Source organism: Micromesistius poutassou, assembly GCF_964030765.1.
Source record: "Micromesistius poutassou genome assembly, chromosome: 5".
Taxonomy (NCBI): domain Eukaryota; kingdom Metazoa; phylum Chordata; class Actinopteri; order Gadiformes; family Gadidae; genus Micromesistius; species Micromesistius poutassou.
Window position 1 is genome coordinate 11403296 of NC_140275.1, and position 20250 is coordinate 11423545.

The window sequence follows — 20250 nt, forward strand, 5'->3', positions numbered from 1 at the left end:
AAAAATTTAAATCTAAGATCAATTAGAAAGATTGGTGAAACAGAGAAAAAAGTAAGAAAGACCAAATTGAATAAACCATACATGAAGTACAAACAAAGTAACACTCATTATTAACTCATAGCAATCATTTTGACTCAAAAGAGATGTTCTTTGTTCGCATTATTAGGTTTTAATCCACGATTAAAACTTCACAAGCATACATACAGAAACCCCAACTTCCAATACAACTAAATCGATAAAAAAAGTATTTGGTGATATCAGTATAACAGCAGGTAATTCAGTATATCGAAATCCTTATAACATCCAAACACAAAGGTGCTAATAAAACAAAACAGCTAAACTAGAAAGCACAAGTCTAGGGTTAAAATACAACAATTATTATTAATTATAATAATAATTGAGTGACCTGGCCAAGAAGGCAACCTTGTGTGTGCATGTGAAACACCACATCTTCATACGCTGTACAAAAACAGCCATCAAATTCACTGCTTGGACCAGAATGGGATTGGCTGGCCCACATGAAGAGCCACTGTGTCTGGAGGAGGGATGCACCAGCTCCCTGAAGTGTCAGCAGCCACTGCCTCTCGCGTCCCCCAGTGCTCCCCCCCCCACCCATGTACTCTGGTCCCATGATGGGTGCTGGGGGAAGACACAGCAGCACGCTGGAGTGGGGTTGGACCTTGAATCCATTTGGTCATTAAGCTGAAGCTTGTGTCAAACTCGCCTTTACAAGGCTGAGATCAGTCCGAGCATGGAGTCAAAATTGGAGTAGCAACGCAAAACAAAACAAAAAAAAACGTTCAAAGTGCTTTGTGAGCCATGAAATAACAACAACTGGACAGAGAGCTGAGTAGCTATGGGAATCTGGGTTCCCAGGTAGCTAAGGAACACAAGGTGAGTGGACTTATATTTTTGTATTTGTGGTAGTGCATAATTGTAAGCATACATAAGCAAGTGTGAACAAATTTTAGTAATTGTTATGATTCATTGTCGTTTCTTTCCCTTTTTTTCATATTTCCCACTGCCCCACAATATTAGTCCCACTAATTAAAAAATAAAGTGAGTGAAGTCCAAAAGTGGCCAAAGGCCATCGCATGTGTCTCCCTACTAAGATTACATTTTGCTTATATGTTGAAATGTCAAAGCCCTGAAGATGTAAAACGTTTTTTTTAACAAGAATTTCTAAAGGGCTAGGATAACATTTTACTGTGGAAACTGTTACAATTCTGAGGACTACATTCAAATGCAAAAGTGTAAGGAAAGATTGTCTTTCCTGACTGAAAAGCTCTCTGCACACATCTTAAAACCTTAATCTTTCTCCCTTCAAATTAAATTAGAGAAAAGTAAAGGGATAAAACTGCTGGCCACAACGACATGGTTTTCTCCGCTCTCTCCTATTTTATTTGTATTAATTTATTTATAATCTTATTCTAGCCTACTATGTGGCTGTGCATTTATCTTTTGTAAAATATATACAATCATGTATTGGCCTATTTATGTACCAAGATACAAGTCATGGTTCAATATATTTTCTGGAGGTACAGTATGTCATAGTCCTATCTCCCGATATTTTCTCAACAAGAATTTCTATAGTAATATAAAGGTGTTGGAGTTGGTGAGGATGGTGTAAGGGCTGGGGCAGGCTGGGGGACCACCCTGGTATGGTGTGGAGCTTTATATTCAGAGACATTGGCGCGCCCCTAGGATAAGCATGAGCAAACCACTGGAGCAGTCAAACCAAACCCCAACATAACAGCCATAATGACTCCATCGGGTTGCAGAATAATAACCCCTTTTAAAAAGCCTATAGCATGCTTTTTCACTTAATATATGACTGCAGTCACTGCAGCAAGAAACTACAATTTTGCACTTACTATTACTATATATTTATTTAACCTATAGGTGTCCAATATAAGCTTGCAGGCCTATTCATGTTTTTGAAATTACAATTTCTCATACTCTTCACCCAAGGTTAAATAAAGTAAGACATTTTTCTGCAATAACAAATAATTATTTTCACTTCCCCCTTGAAACTACAATGTAAGACCTTGTATTTGAGGTCATTTTGTGTTTTGGCTTCCATACGTATCTTAGGTCGATGGTCGAAGCCCAATGTTGGGAAGCTACTTTGAAAGAATAGCTTTGCAAACTATTTCAGACTCTCTTCTCTATGAGTCTCTCATACATAAGTGGTACACAATTGGATTTACACCTTGGATGCACTGCTCTGATTTTAGGCCAAGTTGTCAGCATGGGTTCTCCAGCAGTGTTTGATGTTCCCACACCACTCAGCTCATGCATGCGCCGCCATGTGACAGGACAGGACTAGCAGCCGGCATTTTAATGACATTCAATACAACTTTGTTCACTGTAATGCAGAGATTGCGCAATCAATTCAACGTGTCATCCCATGCCTCTTGCTTACGTCAGGATGTGTCACGTGTGAACATAAGGCCACAACCCCTAAGGAAAATAAAAAATATAAATGAAACGGTACATTATGAGGGAATCTATTAACAACAGGCCACTTTCTATTGAGCCAATGCAGTGAATCATTCAAACAAATTAAATGGCGTTTCAAAACCATTGCAAAAACACAGTGGAATCAACCCCTTTTATTTTCACAAATGTGAAATACATCAGCTGCGTGTCTGTGCTGTCTTGCCAGTAATAAAAGTGCAGACTTATGATTAACTAAGCCCAATGGAGGTCAGGAGGGGAAAGAGATTTCCACATCACTGTGAAAACTAATGATCATGAACTTCATCAAATGTCGATGTGACAAAGAACATTACCTCCATTTACCCTAGGCCTGTTATTGTCATTCCTTAGGAACAATAATGAGAGTACTATTTCCACTTATTTCCAATAAAGATAGTGCTCACTGCACAAAATCCTTAGTTGATAACAGGGTATTATTCAGAGGGGAAATGCACTTTTTTTTTTGGTATTTGATTCCTGGGGTGTACAAGATGTGCCGAGGCATGGGTAACTTAACCCTGTTTGGTGTGACACAAGCTTTTTCAAAAGCAAATTGGAGCCATGTTATTTGACTCTGAAAATCAATAACCAATTTGAGGGCAGGGGTGAAGAAGTCTAGTCTAGCTGAGAAATACAAAGAAAAAGAGAAGTGTATTGGCCTGGAGAAGAAAGAGTGCTTTAACTAGGTTTTTAATGATATTCCATTCCGAGACATGTTGAACTGTACGCCATATATTTTAGCAGTGGAAAGTCCAGTTGAGCATAGATTTCTTGATGTGACACATGTTAAGTCCACACACAGACATAACCACTGACTGACAAATACAAGAACGACTCGGCACTATCGTGTGTGATGTGGCCATCACAACAATCTTTGGAGATTGCTTCAACTGAATATTTATTGGTAAAGGCAGATTGAAATGATCCATATTACATGGTCATGATTACTACACTAGTTTACATCAGGCTGGAACATGTGACATATTTGCGTTGTGTACTTGACAGTGATGACAAAATATTAGCGTTTATGTTGCTCATTCATTCATAAATAGGCCTATCAGTCATACATTTAGTCAAAATACTATGCAACCCTCAATCTACCTTTATTCCCGGTGATTTCGTTCCGTGATTTGTCCCATTCATGTTTTTTTATTAGTATTCAGATAAATTTGAAAGAAAAGTTGTTATGAATAAAAATGACAATTTGTCATAATTTTGGTTTAGGAGAATATCAGAATTTTTTTTATTTCAAATAACTGCTAGGCTCCTCTCTTAGTTTAATATTAAAGACAACTCATTAATAAACAAAATGTACAGTTGTGTGTCCAAAAGGAAGTTTTAGAAATCACTGATAGTCATACAAACTACCACATTACTCGAACCACAACATTCAGTGCATTGTGTAAAGGGACTTGCCCTCACGTTTTTGTCAATTGTGCCACTGAGGGTGTAAAAATGGAAAACAATCGTGGGAAAAATCCTGCCATATTTGTCTAGTCTCGTGAGACCATCCTGACATTCACCATTAAGTTTCACAATAAATAAAATCCTAGTCTTTGCTGGGCAGCAATTGATTTCCAAATATGGCAGAGAAACAGAATGTGAACTTGCGAGATCAGAATTTGGGATGATCTCACAAGGCTAATATTCTTCCTTCATTCATAATTAGATATTAGCAGTTGTGTGTTTGTCTTAAATGGGCAGGACCTTTACATTAGGAATGTTGAATTTCCTCATGAAAAAAACAATTTGAAAAATGGATTTACAAATAGAGATTTAGACATTTTTAAAAAGGAGAGGTTTAGTTATGAGAGAAATTAGCCACATTGACTTGCATGGCATGTCAATGATAATAATTAGGTCCTGGATTTTCATACTGGCAGAAAGAGAAATATTTACCTTCCTGGCATACGTAACACAGCTTTTTTTTTTACAAAATGTAAAATGTAGTAAATTGAAATGAAATACACAAAGACCACGACATACAATATAAGAAGTGAACGTTCACATAAATAACAATAAAGTAGCTAGGATTTTGGAGCTCAAAATACACAGACCGACTATTACTTTCAGCTATTTCTGCTAAGTACTGTTTCTTTATCGTCTTTCTCGAATCAATTCAATGAAATTGTCCCTCAAAACGTTTTCAAGGGCTGCATTTCTAGTAACTCCTTTTCACTCTTTCAGGACACAGAACAATTCATTGTTTTGTGTTTATTTTTTGGTTTTCTTTGGTTTTGTTGAGGTGCTGCTTCTCTGGGTTGTTGCTGTGTTTTCCATTTGAGTTTCACAAGGTCGTCAAATGTCTTCCAATAGTAATAGCATGCAATATACCAGGTAAAAGTTGGATAGAAAAGTTCACAATTTCCAATCATAGAATTGTGTAAGCAATTTTGCTAGCTCAAATTTCTCCTTTGACCCTTACCATCTCATTCATTTCCCGGTACGGTATACATTACCAAACTTCAGTCTTGACGGAAAGAGTTTCCGAGTTGCTGAAGTTTCATGTTTGTCAGAGTGGGAAAAATGACCTCTCCAAAAAAATGGCTACTGCCTGTGGTTGACAGTTGGTCAGTTGGAGCAGGTGTTAATGTTCTTGCCATCGACTGCGTCCTCCACCAGTCCAAGGTGGAAGTCAGTGGACAGTGTGAGATGGGATATGCAGCCGACCAGACCTCCTACATGCTGTCTGTTTGTGTGCAGGGCAACTTCCTTCATGCCACCTACATGGGAGAAAACATACTGTTACGGTTATCATCATTTACGTCATTGAGCTGCTCCTCTAAAGAGTCCAGGGCGCATCCGATACCAAAATCCTATCCTGTTGCCTACAGATTCTGCATTCATATGCAGATGTGTAGAGATAATCCGTGGCAAAAACAATCGCACAAAATATATATTGTGGACAGTTAGCTTGGTGGCTGGCTCGAGCCACTTCTCATAGTCACAAATCGTAGTATGATAGATTGACATTGAACTATATCAATAAATGATGTCTCTTCTTGATACCGGTTTCAGGGTTTTTCCCAGAAGTAAGGAGGCTAAAGGAGAACTCCGGCGATTTTTAACCCCATTATTGGACATATCCAGAAAGCCCTTACTAGCCGATAGCAGAACGGATGCATGCGGATGCACAGCCACTGTTTAGTGGCTGGGAGTGCATCCATTCTGCTATCGGCTAGTAAGGGCTTTCTGGATATGTCCACGGGGTAATCTGCGGAGTGTTTACATGTAAAAACGCAAAGTTTATACTGTTTCGCCACACTATTTGAGTTAAACAAGCACGGTGGTGTCTCGTAAGGAACCAACTCGTGTTACATAGATCTTGGAATGGTTAGCGTTATAGCTATTCTGTAGCGCTGGCAGCCAGTGCAGATCTCTGGCTTGGTCTTGGTTGGTATTTTTGTTGGGTTTTTAGCTTCCCTCAACATGGGGTGACCCTCAGGAAAACAATAATGGGGTTAAAAATTGCCAGAGTTCTCCTTTAAGGGATATAAGGCCATTGACAGGCCATCAACGGCCGGGGTGGCATTAGCTCAGGGGGTAGAGCGGGTTGGCTGGTAACTGCAAGGTTGCTGGTTCGATCCCCGGCTCCTCCTAGCTGAGTGTCGAGCTGTCCCTGAGCAAGGCACTTAACCCGATGAGCTGGCTGTGGCCTTGCATGGCTGATGCTGCTGTGTGTATGAATGGGTGAATGTCAGGCAATATTGTAAAGCGCTTTGGGTGGCCACTGGTTACAAAAAATGCGCTATATAAATGCTGTCCATTTACCATCAATGGAAACCTTACCTTGAATAAAGCTATGGATTTCTCAGGGTTGGAACACAACTCGGCTAAATATATAACATAGGTCTAGTTGCTTTTAGATATTTCTATGTGGAAATGGTCCATATTATACTTATGCAATTAAAATATTTACAAACAACCATATGTCCATTCAACCTACGAGCTCTTAAACATCAACCTAATATTTAGTTTTTCTGCATTTTTCTGCATTATGATAGAGTGAGATAGACAGGAAGGTATGGGAGATAGAGGGGAGGACATGCAGCAAAGGACTACAGGCAGGAATCAAACCCGGGTCGCTGTGATTAGGACTGTGCCTTATGGTAATGGTACGCGCTCTACCCACCGGGACGCCCCATCAACATCAATTGTAATACAAAAATACCAGTCACAATTACAGATTGACCTTTGTAGGATCTTGCTCATGAAGTTCACCAGATGCAAAGGGAACTCACCAACGTATAAAGGGCCGTTGATGTTGAGCTGTCTCATCTTGCCTGGTGAGCGGCCGGTCTTGGCGCCATAGTCGTCCACCGTCAGCTTCCCTGTTTGGCCATCCCTGGTGAGACGTACAATATAATGAGTTCAACAACTTAAGAAAATAATCCATATCAGTTATCTAACAAAGCCTGCCGAAGAATACTTTTCATTAAATTTTACTACAACTGTACTCACTTTAACTTTACCTGTAAGTCAAACAGGGGTAAAATGTGTGTTCTTCATTATGAAAGTGAAAGTAAAAAAAAAATGGTCATGTGATGGAACTTTACCGGACTGCCTTCACTCTGTGCCACCGCCCGTCACCGAAGGACCCATTGACGACCACGTTAGCGGACCCACTGCCAAGGTTGTAACTATAGCAACCCAGAAAACGTACAGACACACATGGAGGTCTGATTAGAGGATTCAAGCCATGTTGTTGATGATCAACATGAGAGTACACCGAGACAAAAGGAAATTAAGATTGATGCTTGTAAATGACCGACATGTCCTGCATGTTACTAAGAGGTGCTGCTTGGTTGCCTATATCACTTTTGTAGTTAATTATCATGATACACACAGCTAACTGCCTTTCATACATATAAGTGCAATATGCTGTATAAACTTGTATGTATATGATGTTAAGATTGAGAGGACTGCCTCTTTACAAAGGTTCCCCTTAACACACATCACTACTTGGAAATATCCTCTACTATCTCTACTATCCTCAGTGTCACTCACACTCACACTCACACACACACACACACACACACACAGACCTGAATATGTGCTTATGTAGCCCTTTTTTTTTTGTGAAAATGTCACGTATTGTGTCACTTCTCAGAATCCATTACATTTTTCTGCACGGCTTCTTCTAGAAATACAAATAGAATTGTGGTTGTGTGTGTGTGTGTGTTTATGTTTGTGTGTGAATTTTCAAGGCCTGGGGAAGTAAATCAGTAACTGAAACATTGCCATTTTATTTTTCCACTGGTTTTTACAATGAAATCAAAACACCACACACCAATATTTTACTTTTCAATATTTTATTTTTTAAGTAAAGCTGAAAAACATACATTAACAATTAAAATATTTGATCAAATGATTTAAGTGGTTGTTAGATTTACATATTAGCTATACTAATTAGATTTTTATGTCACTCGATTAGTTCAATAGGATACCTACATGTCTTATATAGGGCTGCCAACAACAACTATTTTTCCATCGATAACACGAATCAGAAGAATCCACCCCGGGGCCAAGGGCAAAGGGTTTACAAACCAAAGCTGCCAAGGCTTAAAACACCTGGATGAAATGGTCTGCTTCGTCATGCTCTCTTCAGCCAAGGTGTTGTTTGGAACAGGACCACAGTGGTGCAGCTGTATCCGGCTGTGGGTGACCTGAACACACGGGGGCCACTGATCCACTTTGTCAGGCTCTTCTGGACTCTGAGACGCATATTCCTGGAACTTTGAGACACTGAGCCTCCCTTTTCCATAGCTCCTCATCTTGTGGATCAAGTCCAGACGATGTGGATAGGTGGTGATCACAGCTGACTTGACGCACAGCAGATGTTCCTTTATATTTCAACAGTAAGGAAACCTCCCCTTGGATGGAAACAAAATCAATAAGCTTCTTCCCCGCATGTCTATCTTGACCAAGGGTTGGACTTATCCGACCAGAGTGTTACGGTACAAGAAACTGGGACCCAAATGCTGGACACAGGGAGGCGGAGACAGGGTAAAAGGTAAAGGAATTTATTGGGTGATCGTTCGGGAAGTCAGGCGAGCGGGGGTCTGGTACCGGGCAGGCAATCAGGTGGACAAGGGCTAGACAGTGGACGGGTAGTCAGGCAGGCGGGGGTCTGGAACCGGGAGGGCGATCGTGAAGGCGGGGCGAGGGACGAGTAGTCAGGCAGGCGGGGTCTGGAACCGGGAGGGCGATCGTGCAGGCGGGGTGAGGGACGAGTAGTCAGGCAGGCGGGGTCTGGTACCGGGAGGGCAATCGTGCAGGCAGGGGCTTGGCAAGGGACAAGTAGTCAGACTGGCTGGTTGAGAATTGCTAGTAGGCTAGAGAAACAACGAACTGGCGCCGGCTGATTGAGGATCCTCGGCTGAAGTAGAGAACGTAGATTGGAGATTGCCAACAGGTGGGTTGAGGGAAGGAGGACCAGTTACGACCAGCAGCCACTAGAGGTGGGTGTTGGACCGTGTAGCGGGACGTGGCGTAACACAGAGACTCTGAACTCTTCCGGTCGATAATGGGATTGGAGGTGGAGAAAGCAGCAGGAATTGATACTGCTTCTGCAGCCAGAGGATCCCACGGCGCAAGCAAATCTCCCACCTACAGGTCACTGCCCTGTTGCTGCCACAGATGGAGGCTCAAACTAACAGAGAAGGGGCTGCTTCTCTTGGCTCCTCCTTCTGTTCCAGTCTAAAATCGTATGTTTGATGTTAATGTATTGTATTTGTATTGTATTTGTATCTGTATTACTCGGCTGAGATCAACTCAAAAGAAAATGTTATGGGATTTCTGCACTCAGACCCTAATGCAGCACAGATGTCTTCTTCTTCTCCAAGCTGAGACCCACACGGCATGAGAGGCCCCCAGGAGCCTCCCTAGCATCTCACCGTGACCGTAGAGCAGTGACCGGCCTGTAGGACGGCAATGCCGCACCACTCACACATCAAGAGGATCCATGCCTTCAGCAGCCTCACGTTGATCTTCCATCTTTGTTTTAAATAAATAACGTTCTTCAGCTAATTAAACGGCCTGTCATTGCATTCATCGCAAAGCGCACCATGTGGTATAAATATAGACAATACATATTTGTCCATCGGTATAGAGATGGACAAATATAAATTGCTGCACTGATGTATATATAGATGTATATATATATATCAATAATATATGATATTTACTATAGATACTGAGCTCCAAGAACAAGACGTAAAGTGGTTGTCACACACACACACACACACACACCCCAAGACACACACACACACACACACACACACACACACTCAGACACACACACACCTACCTAAAGATAAGTGCTCCATCCTGAAGCCCCATAGAGAGGAAGTCGCTGTTGGGCCTCATAGGACTGTCGCCTCGCCATAGCAACAGGCCCCCCTTGGCGGTGCTCTTGAAGCGCATGAACAGGCTGGTTCTGGCCCCCGTCACCCTGGACCACCGGAGACATCCCAGCAGGCACGAGGAACAGAGCAGGAAAAATAAACGTTGGCGGGGGGAAATTATTTGTGTTATTCGCGCTGTACCGACAGCACAACTTCAATGGCTTTCACGACTCAACGAGGGCAGTAAACGATCCATCACACACGTGGAGATAAATGCCGTGTGTGTGTGTGTGTGTGTGTGTGTGTGTGTGTGTGTGTGAGTCGGAGAGTGTGTGTTTGTATGCATGTGTGTGCGTGTGTATTTGAGTCATTAACCTTTTCAGGATGTCACTGTTCTCATACGTCAGGTAGCTTCGTCCAATGAACTGTGGAATCTCGATGGCTTCCGTCACAGCTGGATGAAAGACATTGCACTTGTTATCAATGACCACCAGGTGGCACTAAGGATATGTGCATGAACCAAAGCAACCAAAGATAAGGTAGAAAAAAGTATTATACACGTAGAAACGTGTATATAGAGGAATAGAACTTACTATTAAGACAGTAATTTCCGCATTCTGCTCAACGAAAGCATGACAGCGAGGGGGGGGGGGGGAGGCACAGATAGGCTTAGAGGGGATTAATTTGTCTTATACATTACAATGTATTGTATGACAAGAGAAATGCACAGTTCTATAACCCCTCAATAAGCATGAAAGAGAAAAGTGAAAATATTGCTTTGATAAGAAAACAATGTTTGCTGAATCTCTGGAATCTTGTGTGACACTTAGTGATTAGTAGTTGGTCCACGAGGACATGTCTACGAATCCCTAGGCGTATGTTCATCTCTACACAGGACCTTTGTGAGACCAAACTATTCCCTAGTTAAATCAAAACGATATCATCAAACAGCCTACAAGTGACCAAAAGGTCACCCTATTATAATAATTGGGTCCCAGTCCCAAGAATTTGAAAACGATACAGATCTTTCTGACATGACATGCTCCTTTTGGCTGACCTTTTTGGCAGTGTCTGCCATCATACCCTAGGGGGCAGTCACACTCGTAGCCGTCCCACTTTGGCCTGCACGTCCCGTCGTTGGCACAGGGGCTGTCCACACATGGATGGACTGCGTTAGCCAAGTTTACCCCTCCGGCTGAACCAGATGTGATTGAGATGGCACGGTCGTTAAGCACCAGCTAGCCAAATGGAAAGAACAGCAAATCTATTACAAATGATGGAACTGTACTGGAAAAAAACAATGTTGTACGTCGCAATGTCTGTTTGCCCACTAATCTCAGATCCAAACACTGTTTGCTGATTGGTCGAAACAAATAGAGAGCAACGGAAAGTGAAACTTCCTCCAGATTTGAGCTTGTCTGCCATGAGACTGAACGTATTCATCTAGTATCTGATCTGTGAGACTAGTTTGCCACTTGTCTCAGTGTTGTGATTGTTTTTTTTGTCCACTAGATGTCATCCTAGTTATATCCCACTCTCCTTATTGGCAGCCTTAAATTCACCTGTCAATGTTGTCTGTGTTTTGCTTATTGTTTGGTTTTGGTTCTGATTCCTTCTTTATTTCAAGTAAGTAAATTAAACTATTTGGTTCAGAATCCTGAGTTTAATAAGTAGGCTCAGCGTATAATAAGATGCTGAAACAAGCAATCGCTAAATACCAATCACAAAAAGAACATTCAAATTGATACATTGAGGCACAATGTAACCATAGATTGTTATGATGGATGACAATACCTTCTGGATGGTGCCAGTGAAGGGTCTTATCACACCTGCGTTGGGTTTGGTTTGATCGTAGACTGGTACTCCCCCGATATAAAGAGGAGAGCTGCATTTGATCTGAGTAAAGGCTCCCTTAAGAGCAGAAATAAAATAAAAAAGGTGAAATCCTGAGGCCATGATGCTGAAACATGAAATTGGTTAAGGTGTATAGTAAAAAATACAATACAATACAAGGTACATCATAATACACAATAATAAAATATATATACAAAAGATTTACAACAAACATTCAAAGCACCTCAGAGATTCCCTCAGTTGGCTTCTGGTTGTCCACTTGTAGAATGCCGCTCTTGGCCGTCCGCGACACTTTCAACTCATGCCACATATCCATGGTAACAGGCTCCAGGCTCCTAAGACACAGGACAACAAGCGGGTCATACACGTGTGACCTCTGACCTAGGAGTAGAGTGGGAAGAGGGCCATGTTCAAACAGCTGCTTGGAAAAAAAACATTACTGCCGAAATCCAATCTCCCCTCCAGACACGACATGAGTTAATGAGTGATGAAACTAGCCTGTAGATGGGTAGTCGAGGTCAGGTACTAAATTCATATTAATTTAGGGAATGTGTGCAAGGTAAATCAGACCTAATTAAGGCAAAAAAAATATTTGGTGATGAAATGCCATTATCTTGCCCGAACTGGTCTACTTGCTCTGCTAAATTGTTAAAATGAACTCAACAACTATCTCTCTCTAATTAAAATACTAAACTAAAACACAAAAACACAATTATTATTTTTGTATACATTTTAGTTTTGCAGTTCTTTGCATATTCTTATTTTAAATGGTCTATCTCCTTGCCATTATGATTACTATCACAGTCTACACTTCTCTACTCATGGGCGTCACCATAATATAATTGGGGGGGGACACGTCCCCCCCACCCTTGAAAAAAAGTCATTTCGACCCCCCCACATTTGCCATCAAAAATATTAGTGCTATACTGGTCTACTAGTCCAGCATTCTTTCCATCGCTTCACAATCAAATCCGTTCCACTTTATCAGTAGGGGGAATACCCATATAAATAGAAATCCACTCCGCGTTTTCCTGTTTTTTTTAACACACAAAGCAGCATCACGCACACATTCAAAACACGTGCCTCCCATCCCTCCGTACCTGATGGTGGAGCTCCCCGAGCCGCAGTCGAACCGGAAGTCCACGTAGCTGTCCACCAGGCTGATGGCGATGAAGTCGCCGCTCTGGTCATCGTCGCTGTACAGCAGCGTCCCGTCGGCCAGCGAGGGTCGAAAGGTCATCTCGAACTCGGTGAAGGACAGGTAGCTCTGCGAGGCCTGGGGCCAGGGGACGGCCGCGTACGACCGCAGCGTCTCGTTGAAGAGGGGCAGCAGCAAGGAGAAGGCTTTGGAGGACGGTAGGGAGGAAGAGAGGTGGAGGAAGAGCGCTTTAGCCGGTCCTAAGGTCACGGGTGTCAGAGAAGCTTTGCTTCAGCCTTGCCTGGAGCAAGGGTGACCGTGTTTTATTTTAGATTGAGCTCAGGTATACCGTGTTGGTCACCGTTACAGTCGTCACCACACAACTGAAGCACAGATCCACTGAATACAAACAACAATCATAAGAATCAGTCTTTTTTATGAATGTGTGTGTTCGCACGTGTGTGTGTGTGTGTGTGTATGCACGTGTGTGTGTGTGTGTGTGTGTGTGTGTGTGTGTGTGTGTGTGTTGAGGTATGTAAATGTATGTGTGTCCGTATAAATGTATTTAACAGTGAGTGTGTGTCTGTCCGTCTGTGTGTGCACACATGTGTGTGCGCCCGCATGTGTCTGTGTGTGTATGTGTGTGTGTGGTATGTGTGTGAGTGTTGCCTTACTGTCTTCACACAGAGCTCCTCTGAAGCCCAGCTGACACAAACAGATGTAGCCGTCGGCACGATTGGCGAAGCAGCTCCCTCCGTTGGAACAGGTGACCAGATCACACACACTGTCACTGCACTCACCTGGCACACACGCACGCACACACACGCACGCACAGACACACACAGACACACAGACACACACACACACACACACACACACACACACACACACAGACACACACACACACACACACACACACACACACACACAAACAACAACAAAACACACCCATGTGCATGAATACATGTTGTGTTGTTTTATGTTTGACCCTATCCACTCACCATACATATGAAGCCTACCCTTTCAAGTATGTGCTGTCTAAGGCAATCCTCCCTGGCACTAAGTCATTGATATCCAACAACCAGTCAAAGTCAAAGTCCAACAACTTGTGCAGATTTTTGTTGAAATTTATGTATTCAATTCCATGCAAATGCCCCTTTGCTCTTGAACTTCAATGGCATGTTATGTATGTTTTCACAGAAGCTGCCTGAAACAAGCAGCGGGTGGTCAGATTTCCCGACAGTTCTGTCAGAATACATCAATGTCCACTGTCTTTACTGAGCTGCACAGCAGAGATAATCTATTCATCAATACCGTGGCAGAGTAATGGCCCAGACCCACTGACCCTGAACAACAGAAATCAAAGAGGATGTTCTTTTGTTCTCGGGTTATTTCTATTTATGCTGTCAAATAGTTCATCAAAAAACCACAGGAATGTGGCAAATGTAAGAGAATATTTAAAAAGTCATGTCAAGATTTTCAAACAATCATTCTTCATGTTCGTTACGTTGTCGTCATTATTTTTGTCCAGCCATAGTCATGGGTCTTGACACTTCCATTCCTTGTGAAAGTATATCTTTCGATGTAATATTATGTAACATATGTTGCATATGTACATTGTATATAATTCTCTAGTAAATATTTATGTGATAAAATGCACAAATGAACTCACCGATATCAGCCCCACTGAGGGCTTTTCCCAATGGCCATGGTCGGATGTCCATTGGCTTGTTATTAAAGGAAAGGCTCTGAACACAACCCGAAAAGCCACGGTTGGTCCCTGACGCTCTCAGCAGCCAATAGGCACTTGGGGAACCACCCACGTATAGTGGAGAACGGAAAGTGATCTTTGTGTACAGGCCCTTTAAGAATGAAGCATATTATTACGTAATTAAGTCAAAAAGAAAATAAATAAACATTCAGGCATTTAAATCTCTATATTTCCTGCATACAATTTAAACATTTTACTATCGGGACGCAACTTCTTTAAAAACACAGGATAAATAGTCTAAAATGTCCGATGCTCTTCAGTTTCAAACAGTGTGCGGGCGAGTCTACTCCCGGTCAACTAGTAGAACGGGATCTCCTCCTCTGCGTGCTGCTCCTACCTGCGAGCGACCCGACACAGGGGTGTTGTTGTCCAGACGGAGCCAGCCGCTCATCCCGTCCCTGAAGACGGTGACCGTGTGCCACTGGCCCAGGACGATGCTGCTGTCACTGAGTATCTGGGCGGCCCCGGTGCCACAGTTGAACCTAGGAAAGCACCAGGTAACAATGCAACCCTTCACCGCTGAAGAAGTGGTGATTCAAAATCAATGCTGCACAAAACAAATGCATTCTAAACATTTTTCCGTTAAGTTCCTTTAAAAGTTATGGTGACACGAATGCATTATTTTAAAATATGATTAAGACTTGGGGGATTGAACCCCAGAACCATTTTGGCTGGAGGTCCAACACCTTTTCAACTACATTATTTGGAATCTATTTATTTTTTATCAATCATAAGTGCTTTTGTATGAATTTTATTGATGCTACATTTGGTTCTATTTCATTCATTTTTGTATCCTTTGAACATTTACATTGATACATTGGTTTCTGTGTTTGCCTATGAAGGGCTTTGCACCAACCAACCTGTAGTGTAGCCTCCCCCGCACCAGCGCCAAGGAGGTGAAGTCTCCCCGTCCCACTTCATTCTCCCCACAGTAGAGCAGTAGGCCATCCTCTGAGTCTGCCTGTAGCACAGAAGCTCATTAAGGGGGTGGAGACTTTCCTCTCCATACCGTCAGAGTCTCAGCCATAGTACAGTCAGGCGATGGTGTTTAGGATAAAAGGGGCAGAGTAGGAAGAGCTTATGGGGGAAGAATCCCCTCCTGTCCCGTATGGATAAGAATGGGCAGGACCTGTTGAAGTCCTCAGATTAAGTGCTAGCATGTTAGCACCGCTTGATTGAAATACTATTTAGTTGGATAATGTATTACAATTCTGAAAAAGATACAAACGGAAAATAAGACGGTATAAAAGGGCAAATCAATACCGTTTGATTGAAACCATATTGAGTTGGATAATGTATTACAATTATTAAAATGGAGTGGAATATAAAATGACCTTCAACTCTTATCAAGTGACAATTGTCAGTTGATACTATATATATATATATATATATATATATATATATATATATTTGTGAGTAATACAACAGATGTTAGCTTAAAGGAGAATTTCACTGGTGGAGACATGAATCTGTATTGAAAGTGGGTCATATATTTAGTCGAATAGAAACATAAATGTCAAATTTGGTGCCTTCTTGACCGAGAAAAGGCAGACAGTTGCTTTTTGGAGCTTGTGGATTGAAGACCACAACTCCCACAATGCCAATCAGCGTTCACTGCCTGAGGGACGTAACATAACAGCCAATCAGTGTTCACTCCCTGCAGTCCAGAGTGAACTGCAGCAGGAGGAGAAGGTGATTGTTACCCTTTGCGGACTCCCGGAGCTCTATATCTAAATAATATATAATATATGATATTATATAATATATAGTTATCCATATAATATAATATCAAGGCCAAAAGCTGTGTTCGCCTTCAGACGATATTATGAATTCAAGACTACGTCGGGTTCTCGGACGTCTCTGGTACTTCCACAACAAGTAAAGACTCGTAGTGGGGGTTATCTAGGTCAGAGTCCTGCTGTGACCGGCACAATTGGGGTGTGCGGGTCGGTCGCGGGTTTTGCGATTGCGAGCGAGACTTCTCCGGTGCTGGATATGTTATTCAGGAGCGGAGTCAACTAAAACCGTCCACAGTGGATGATGTGCTTTTTTTGCACAGCAATCTAAATCGACATAAATTTATAGCGGGTCTGGTCGGGTGCGGAATGTCATTTGCGGGTACAGGCAGGTGCGGGTTTGCAAAATAAGATCAGTGTATTAATTCTCGGCCATGGTGGAGAAGGAAATGGGAAAAGAAACTTTGGCTTTGACTCTCTGAAGTCCAGATTGAACCACGACGGTATTATGAATAAACGACTGCGTCTCTGGTACTACATCATTGCTTCTTTAGCGCTCGTGTGATCTACCTGTCACACGGTAACGTCAACATCCATACCGTAGCGCAATTTGTACACCGGTGTACTCTCTATACAGTTTATACCATACACCCCTAAGGCCCACCCACTGGAACTAGTGCTTGTAGTTTTTTAGAGCGCCCCCCTCGTATACTTTCTGCTTTAAATGACGCAAAAATCGTCATTTTGTGTAATTTAAAGCAGGAAGTGTTAGAGGTAGATACAGAGCTCTCCCGTCTCAGGGGAATATGAGGGAATGATGCAAGACCATTCAAAAATATGACTAGGTTACTAATGATACAAAGCTTAATGCAAATGCGTTTGCATTAAGTGTCCCTTTAAGAAAAATATACAATAACAAGCAAACAGAATAAGTACATGCCTACCTTAAACTCTATGGTGATGTGAAAGGTTTGGTAGGAGTTTTTCAGAGGTTCAAAGGTCATGTGTGAGTAGCCATAGAACCTGGGGAAGTTTATTGAAACCACTGGAGAAAGAGGACAATACATGTAACAAACACAGCTACATCAGCAGTACAGCAGTTGACATGGAGGAGAATGCTAACCATAATCGCCCATGATTATGGGACTGGAGCACATCACATCTAAATTATTTGCTTTTGTATTTGCTTTTAGTCGACTTACAGTTTCACAGAAATGCAGTCACAACTGATGCAGAATGAATGAGCCCCCCCCCCTCCCCAAACACTCACTTTGTAAAGCATTTTGAGTGTCTTGAAGAGGGCTATACAAGTGCAATAAATGATGATAATTGTTATCATTATCAGCTCTCTTAGGGATACTTGTGATGGCTCCTTGGCATCACCCAGGGATCTGACAATTGGAGGATAAGCTCCCTCAAGGATATGACTGCGTGTGCGCTTGTGTGTGTGTGTGTGTGTGTGTGTGTGTGTGTGTGTGTGTGTGTGTGTGTGTGTGTGTGTGTGTGTGTGTCTGTCTGTCTGTCTGTGACCCACAACATGGCGGGGTGGCGTCTCACCCTCGGAGCAGGTGTCCCCGCGTCGCCCCAGGTTACAGTGGCAGCGCGACCCCCCGCTGTCGAGGTCGCCCAGGCAGAAGCTCTCCGGGGGGCAGACCGTGTCGTCACACGTCAGCTCGTACACGCGAGGGACCTCCCCCATCCACGGACTCATGGTGGGGGCGGTGGTGGTGGTGGTGGTGGTGGGGGGCAGGGTGGTGCTAGCAGGGGAGAGAGGTGACAAATATACAATCTGTTATAGTGCAACTGACTGTAATACTGACTGTATTACAGGGCAATATAACCGTTATATAGTCAGTAATAGATTAAGATATACAGTCTGTTATAGTGCAACTGACTGTAATACTGACTGTATTACAGGGCAATATAACCGTTATATAGTCAGTAATAGATTAAGATATACAGTCTGTTATAGTGCAACTGACTGTAATACTGACTGTATTACAGGGCAATATAACCGTTATATAGTCAGTAATAGATTAAGATATACAGTCTGTTATAGTGCAACTGACTGTAATACTGACTGTATTACAGGCAATATAACCGTTATATAGTCAGTAATAGATTAAGATATACAGTCTGTGTATTGTCACTGACCGACTGTAATGCTGACTGTATTATGGGCAATATAACAGTTATTTAGTTAGTTAAAGAGTCAGATATACAGTCCCAAAAATAATTGCTAACTGCTTTTTCTGTTATTGCTGGCTTGATATCAAGCTGATAAGTAGCGGAGAGGACTGTTACACTCCAGTGTGGCTTTTTACATTTAGCTCTACAAATCGCTCTCTCGTGAGGCTTTTTCCGAGCACACATTACATTTAACAGGGTGGGTTTTTAAACGTGTATTCTATAAAGACTATTTGAGGTGCCATTCTCTGTTCTCCACTGTACTCTTGGGAGACACCAGAGCAGGAAAAGGTAATGCACACAACCATCTGGCAAACCCCTGAAACCTAAAAGGCACACCTCATTCTAGTAAGGTGAATAAAAGCTTTGGGTGACAAATTCTACACACCTCAAACAATGTTGCGGTGTGATGTATTTATTATTAAAAGCTTTTACTCCCATCAACCGATTGAAAAGGCATCAAAAAAAGAACAAATGGCTGGATGGGTATAGGGCGCCTGAATCCTACATGCTTAGTTTCTAATAACAAAGACCTTTTTCAGGCTTCTTGTGGAAGAACTACGAGTACAGGTAATTAAGGAGCTGACCGAGGTCAAGGGAGTTTGCGCGACGATATTTAAAGGTGAACTGAGTTAATGTGGGATTGACCCTAGAACCTTTGGGCTGGGAGTCGAAGATCCCTTAGTACTACCTGGTAGTAGTAGTACTAGTAGTAGTGGTAGTCGGTGTTGTGGTGGGGGTGGCTGTTGTCTTGGGAACAGGGACAGGCCTCAGTTGGGGTGTGGTTGAGAAGACTGGGCGGAAGAGGAGGTCGGGGAGGGCGGAGGCATCTGGGGTCGTGACCTCAGGAGGAGTGGCGGTGTTCATGCGGTAGACCACGTTGCGGCCGGACGGCGTTTCGGGGCGAGAGCGGAGCTGGGATTTGCGGCTGTCTTCGCCGGCGCCTGGGTACAACTACGGACAGAGTAAATATGTTATTGTGTTTATTATGGGATGTGGGAGGGGGCTGAGTGCAAGGGAGGACTGCATATTGAGCCCAGTCAATGTTCTCTCCACCTAATGGCTTGATGTTACTGCAGGGACACAGAGGATTTTTGTCCTTCCATACTTATTCCTAAGGTTACGCACTCAAATCTTCAGGATTTGAGTGCCCAAAAGAACAGAAAGTGGCCTCTCATAGTTATCGACTAAAATAATAATAATCATAATAATAATAATAATAAATTGATTTTATAAAGCACCTTTCAGGATACTCAAGGTCGCTTCACAGAGTGGGAGGTGAGGGTGTGTGTGTAGGCGAGTGAGTGAGAGTGCAAACGCGCAAGGCGCTGGGTGGGGTCGTGAGTTAGAGAATAAGAGAAAAATAAGAGAAAGAGTATAAATGATATTCCTTATGAGGATGTATCAAGAATAGCTAAAGAAAGAATATATGTCCACCCGTGCGTCCGTCTGTCAGTCTATCTATCTAACTACAATAACCCACCTCTTCAATGAAAACATCATAGTCAGAATCATCGACGTCAAAACTATCGTCGTCCTTGGCCGTGGAGTCTGTATTGTAGCGCTGTCCGTAGACTCCGCTGCCAACGTCTGAGGGAGCTGTTGTGAATGCCCACAAACACAGTGACTACGATGAGCAATGCCAACCGACACAGGTTAAGACAAAATGGCAACACATTGTTTACTTTTTTTGGTAGTTTGTCATTGAAGTGGATGGAGTGCTATTCAAACTGATAA

At 42.6% G+C, this 20250-nt stretch overlaps 1 protein-coding gene across 2 annotated transcripts in view; it reads right to left on the reverse strand.

Annotated features, from left to right (window-relative positions):
- Window positions 1-3536: 3536 nt before the first annotated feature.
- Window positions 3537-20250, reverse strand: part of egflam (EGF-like, fibronectin type III and laminin G domains) — a 32961-nt gene continuing 16247 nt past the window's right edge. The window contains exons 8-24 of one of the 2 annotated variants that reach the window (XM_084468547.1): window positions 19997-20112; window positions 19205-19467; window positions 17884-18083; window positions 17271-17371; window positions 15451-15551; window positions 14928-15072; window positions 14492-14681; window positions 13494-13619; window positions 12782-13025; window positions 11905-12016; window positions 11622-11738; window positions 10885-11065; window positions 10203-10281; window positions 9791-9934; window positions 7038-7121; window positions 6723-6826; window positions 3537-5204 (exon numbers count right to left, since the gene is read on the reverse strand). In XM_084468547.1, the coding sequence (XP_084324673.1) occupies window positions 5053-5204; window positions 6723-6826; window positions 7038-7121; window positions 9791-9934; window positions 10203-10281; window positions 10885-11065; window positions 11622-11738; window positions 11905-12016; window positions 12782-13025; window positions 13494-13619; window positions 14492-14681; window positions 14928-15072; window positions 15451-15551; window positions 17271-17371; window positions 17884-18083; window positions 19205-19467; window positions 19997-20112 (2459 nt within the window). In that variant the 3' untranslated portion in view covers window positions 3537-5052. Of the gene's footprint in view, window positions 5205-6722; window positions 6827-7037; window positions 7122-9367; window positions 9402-9790; window positions 9935-10202; window positions 10282-10884; window positions 11066-11621; window positions 11739-11904; window positions 12017-12781; window positions 13026-13493; window positions 13620-14491; window positions 14682-14927; window positions 15073-15450; window positions 15552-17270; window positions 17372-17883; window positions 18084-19204; window positions 19468-19996; window positions 20113-20250 lie in introns of those variants that run through there. The other variant, XM_084468548.1, reaches the window with a different exon arrangement.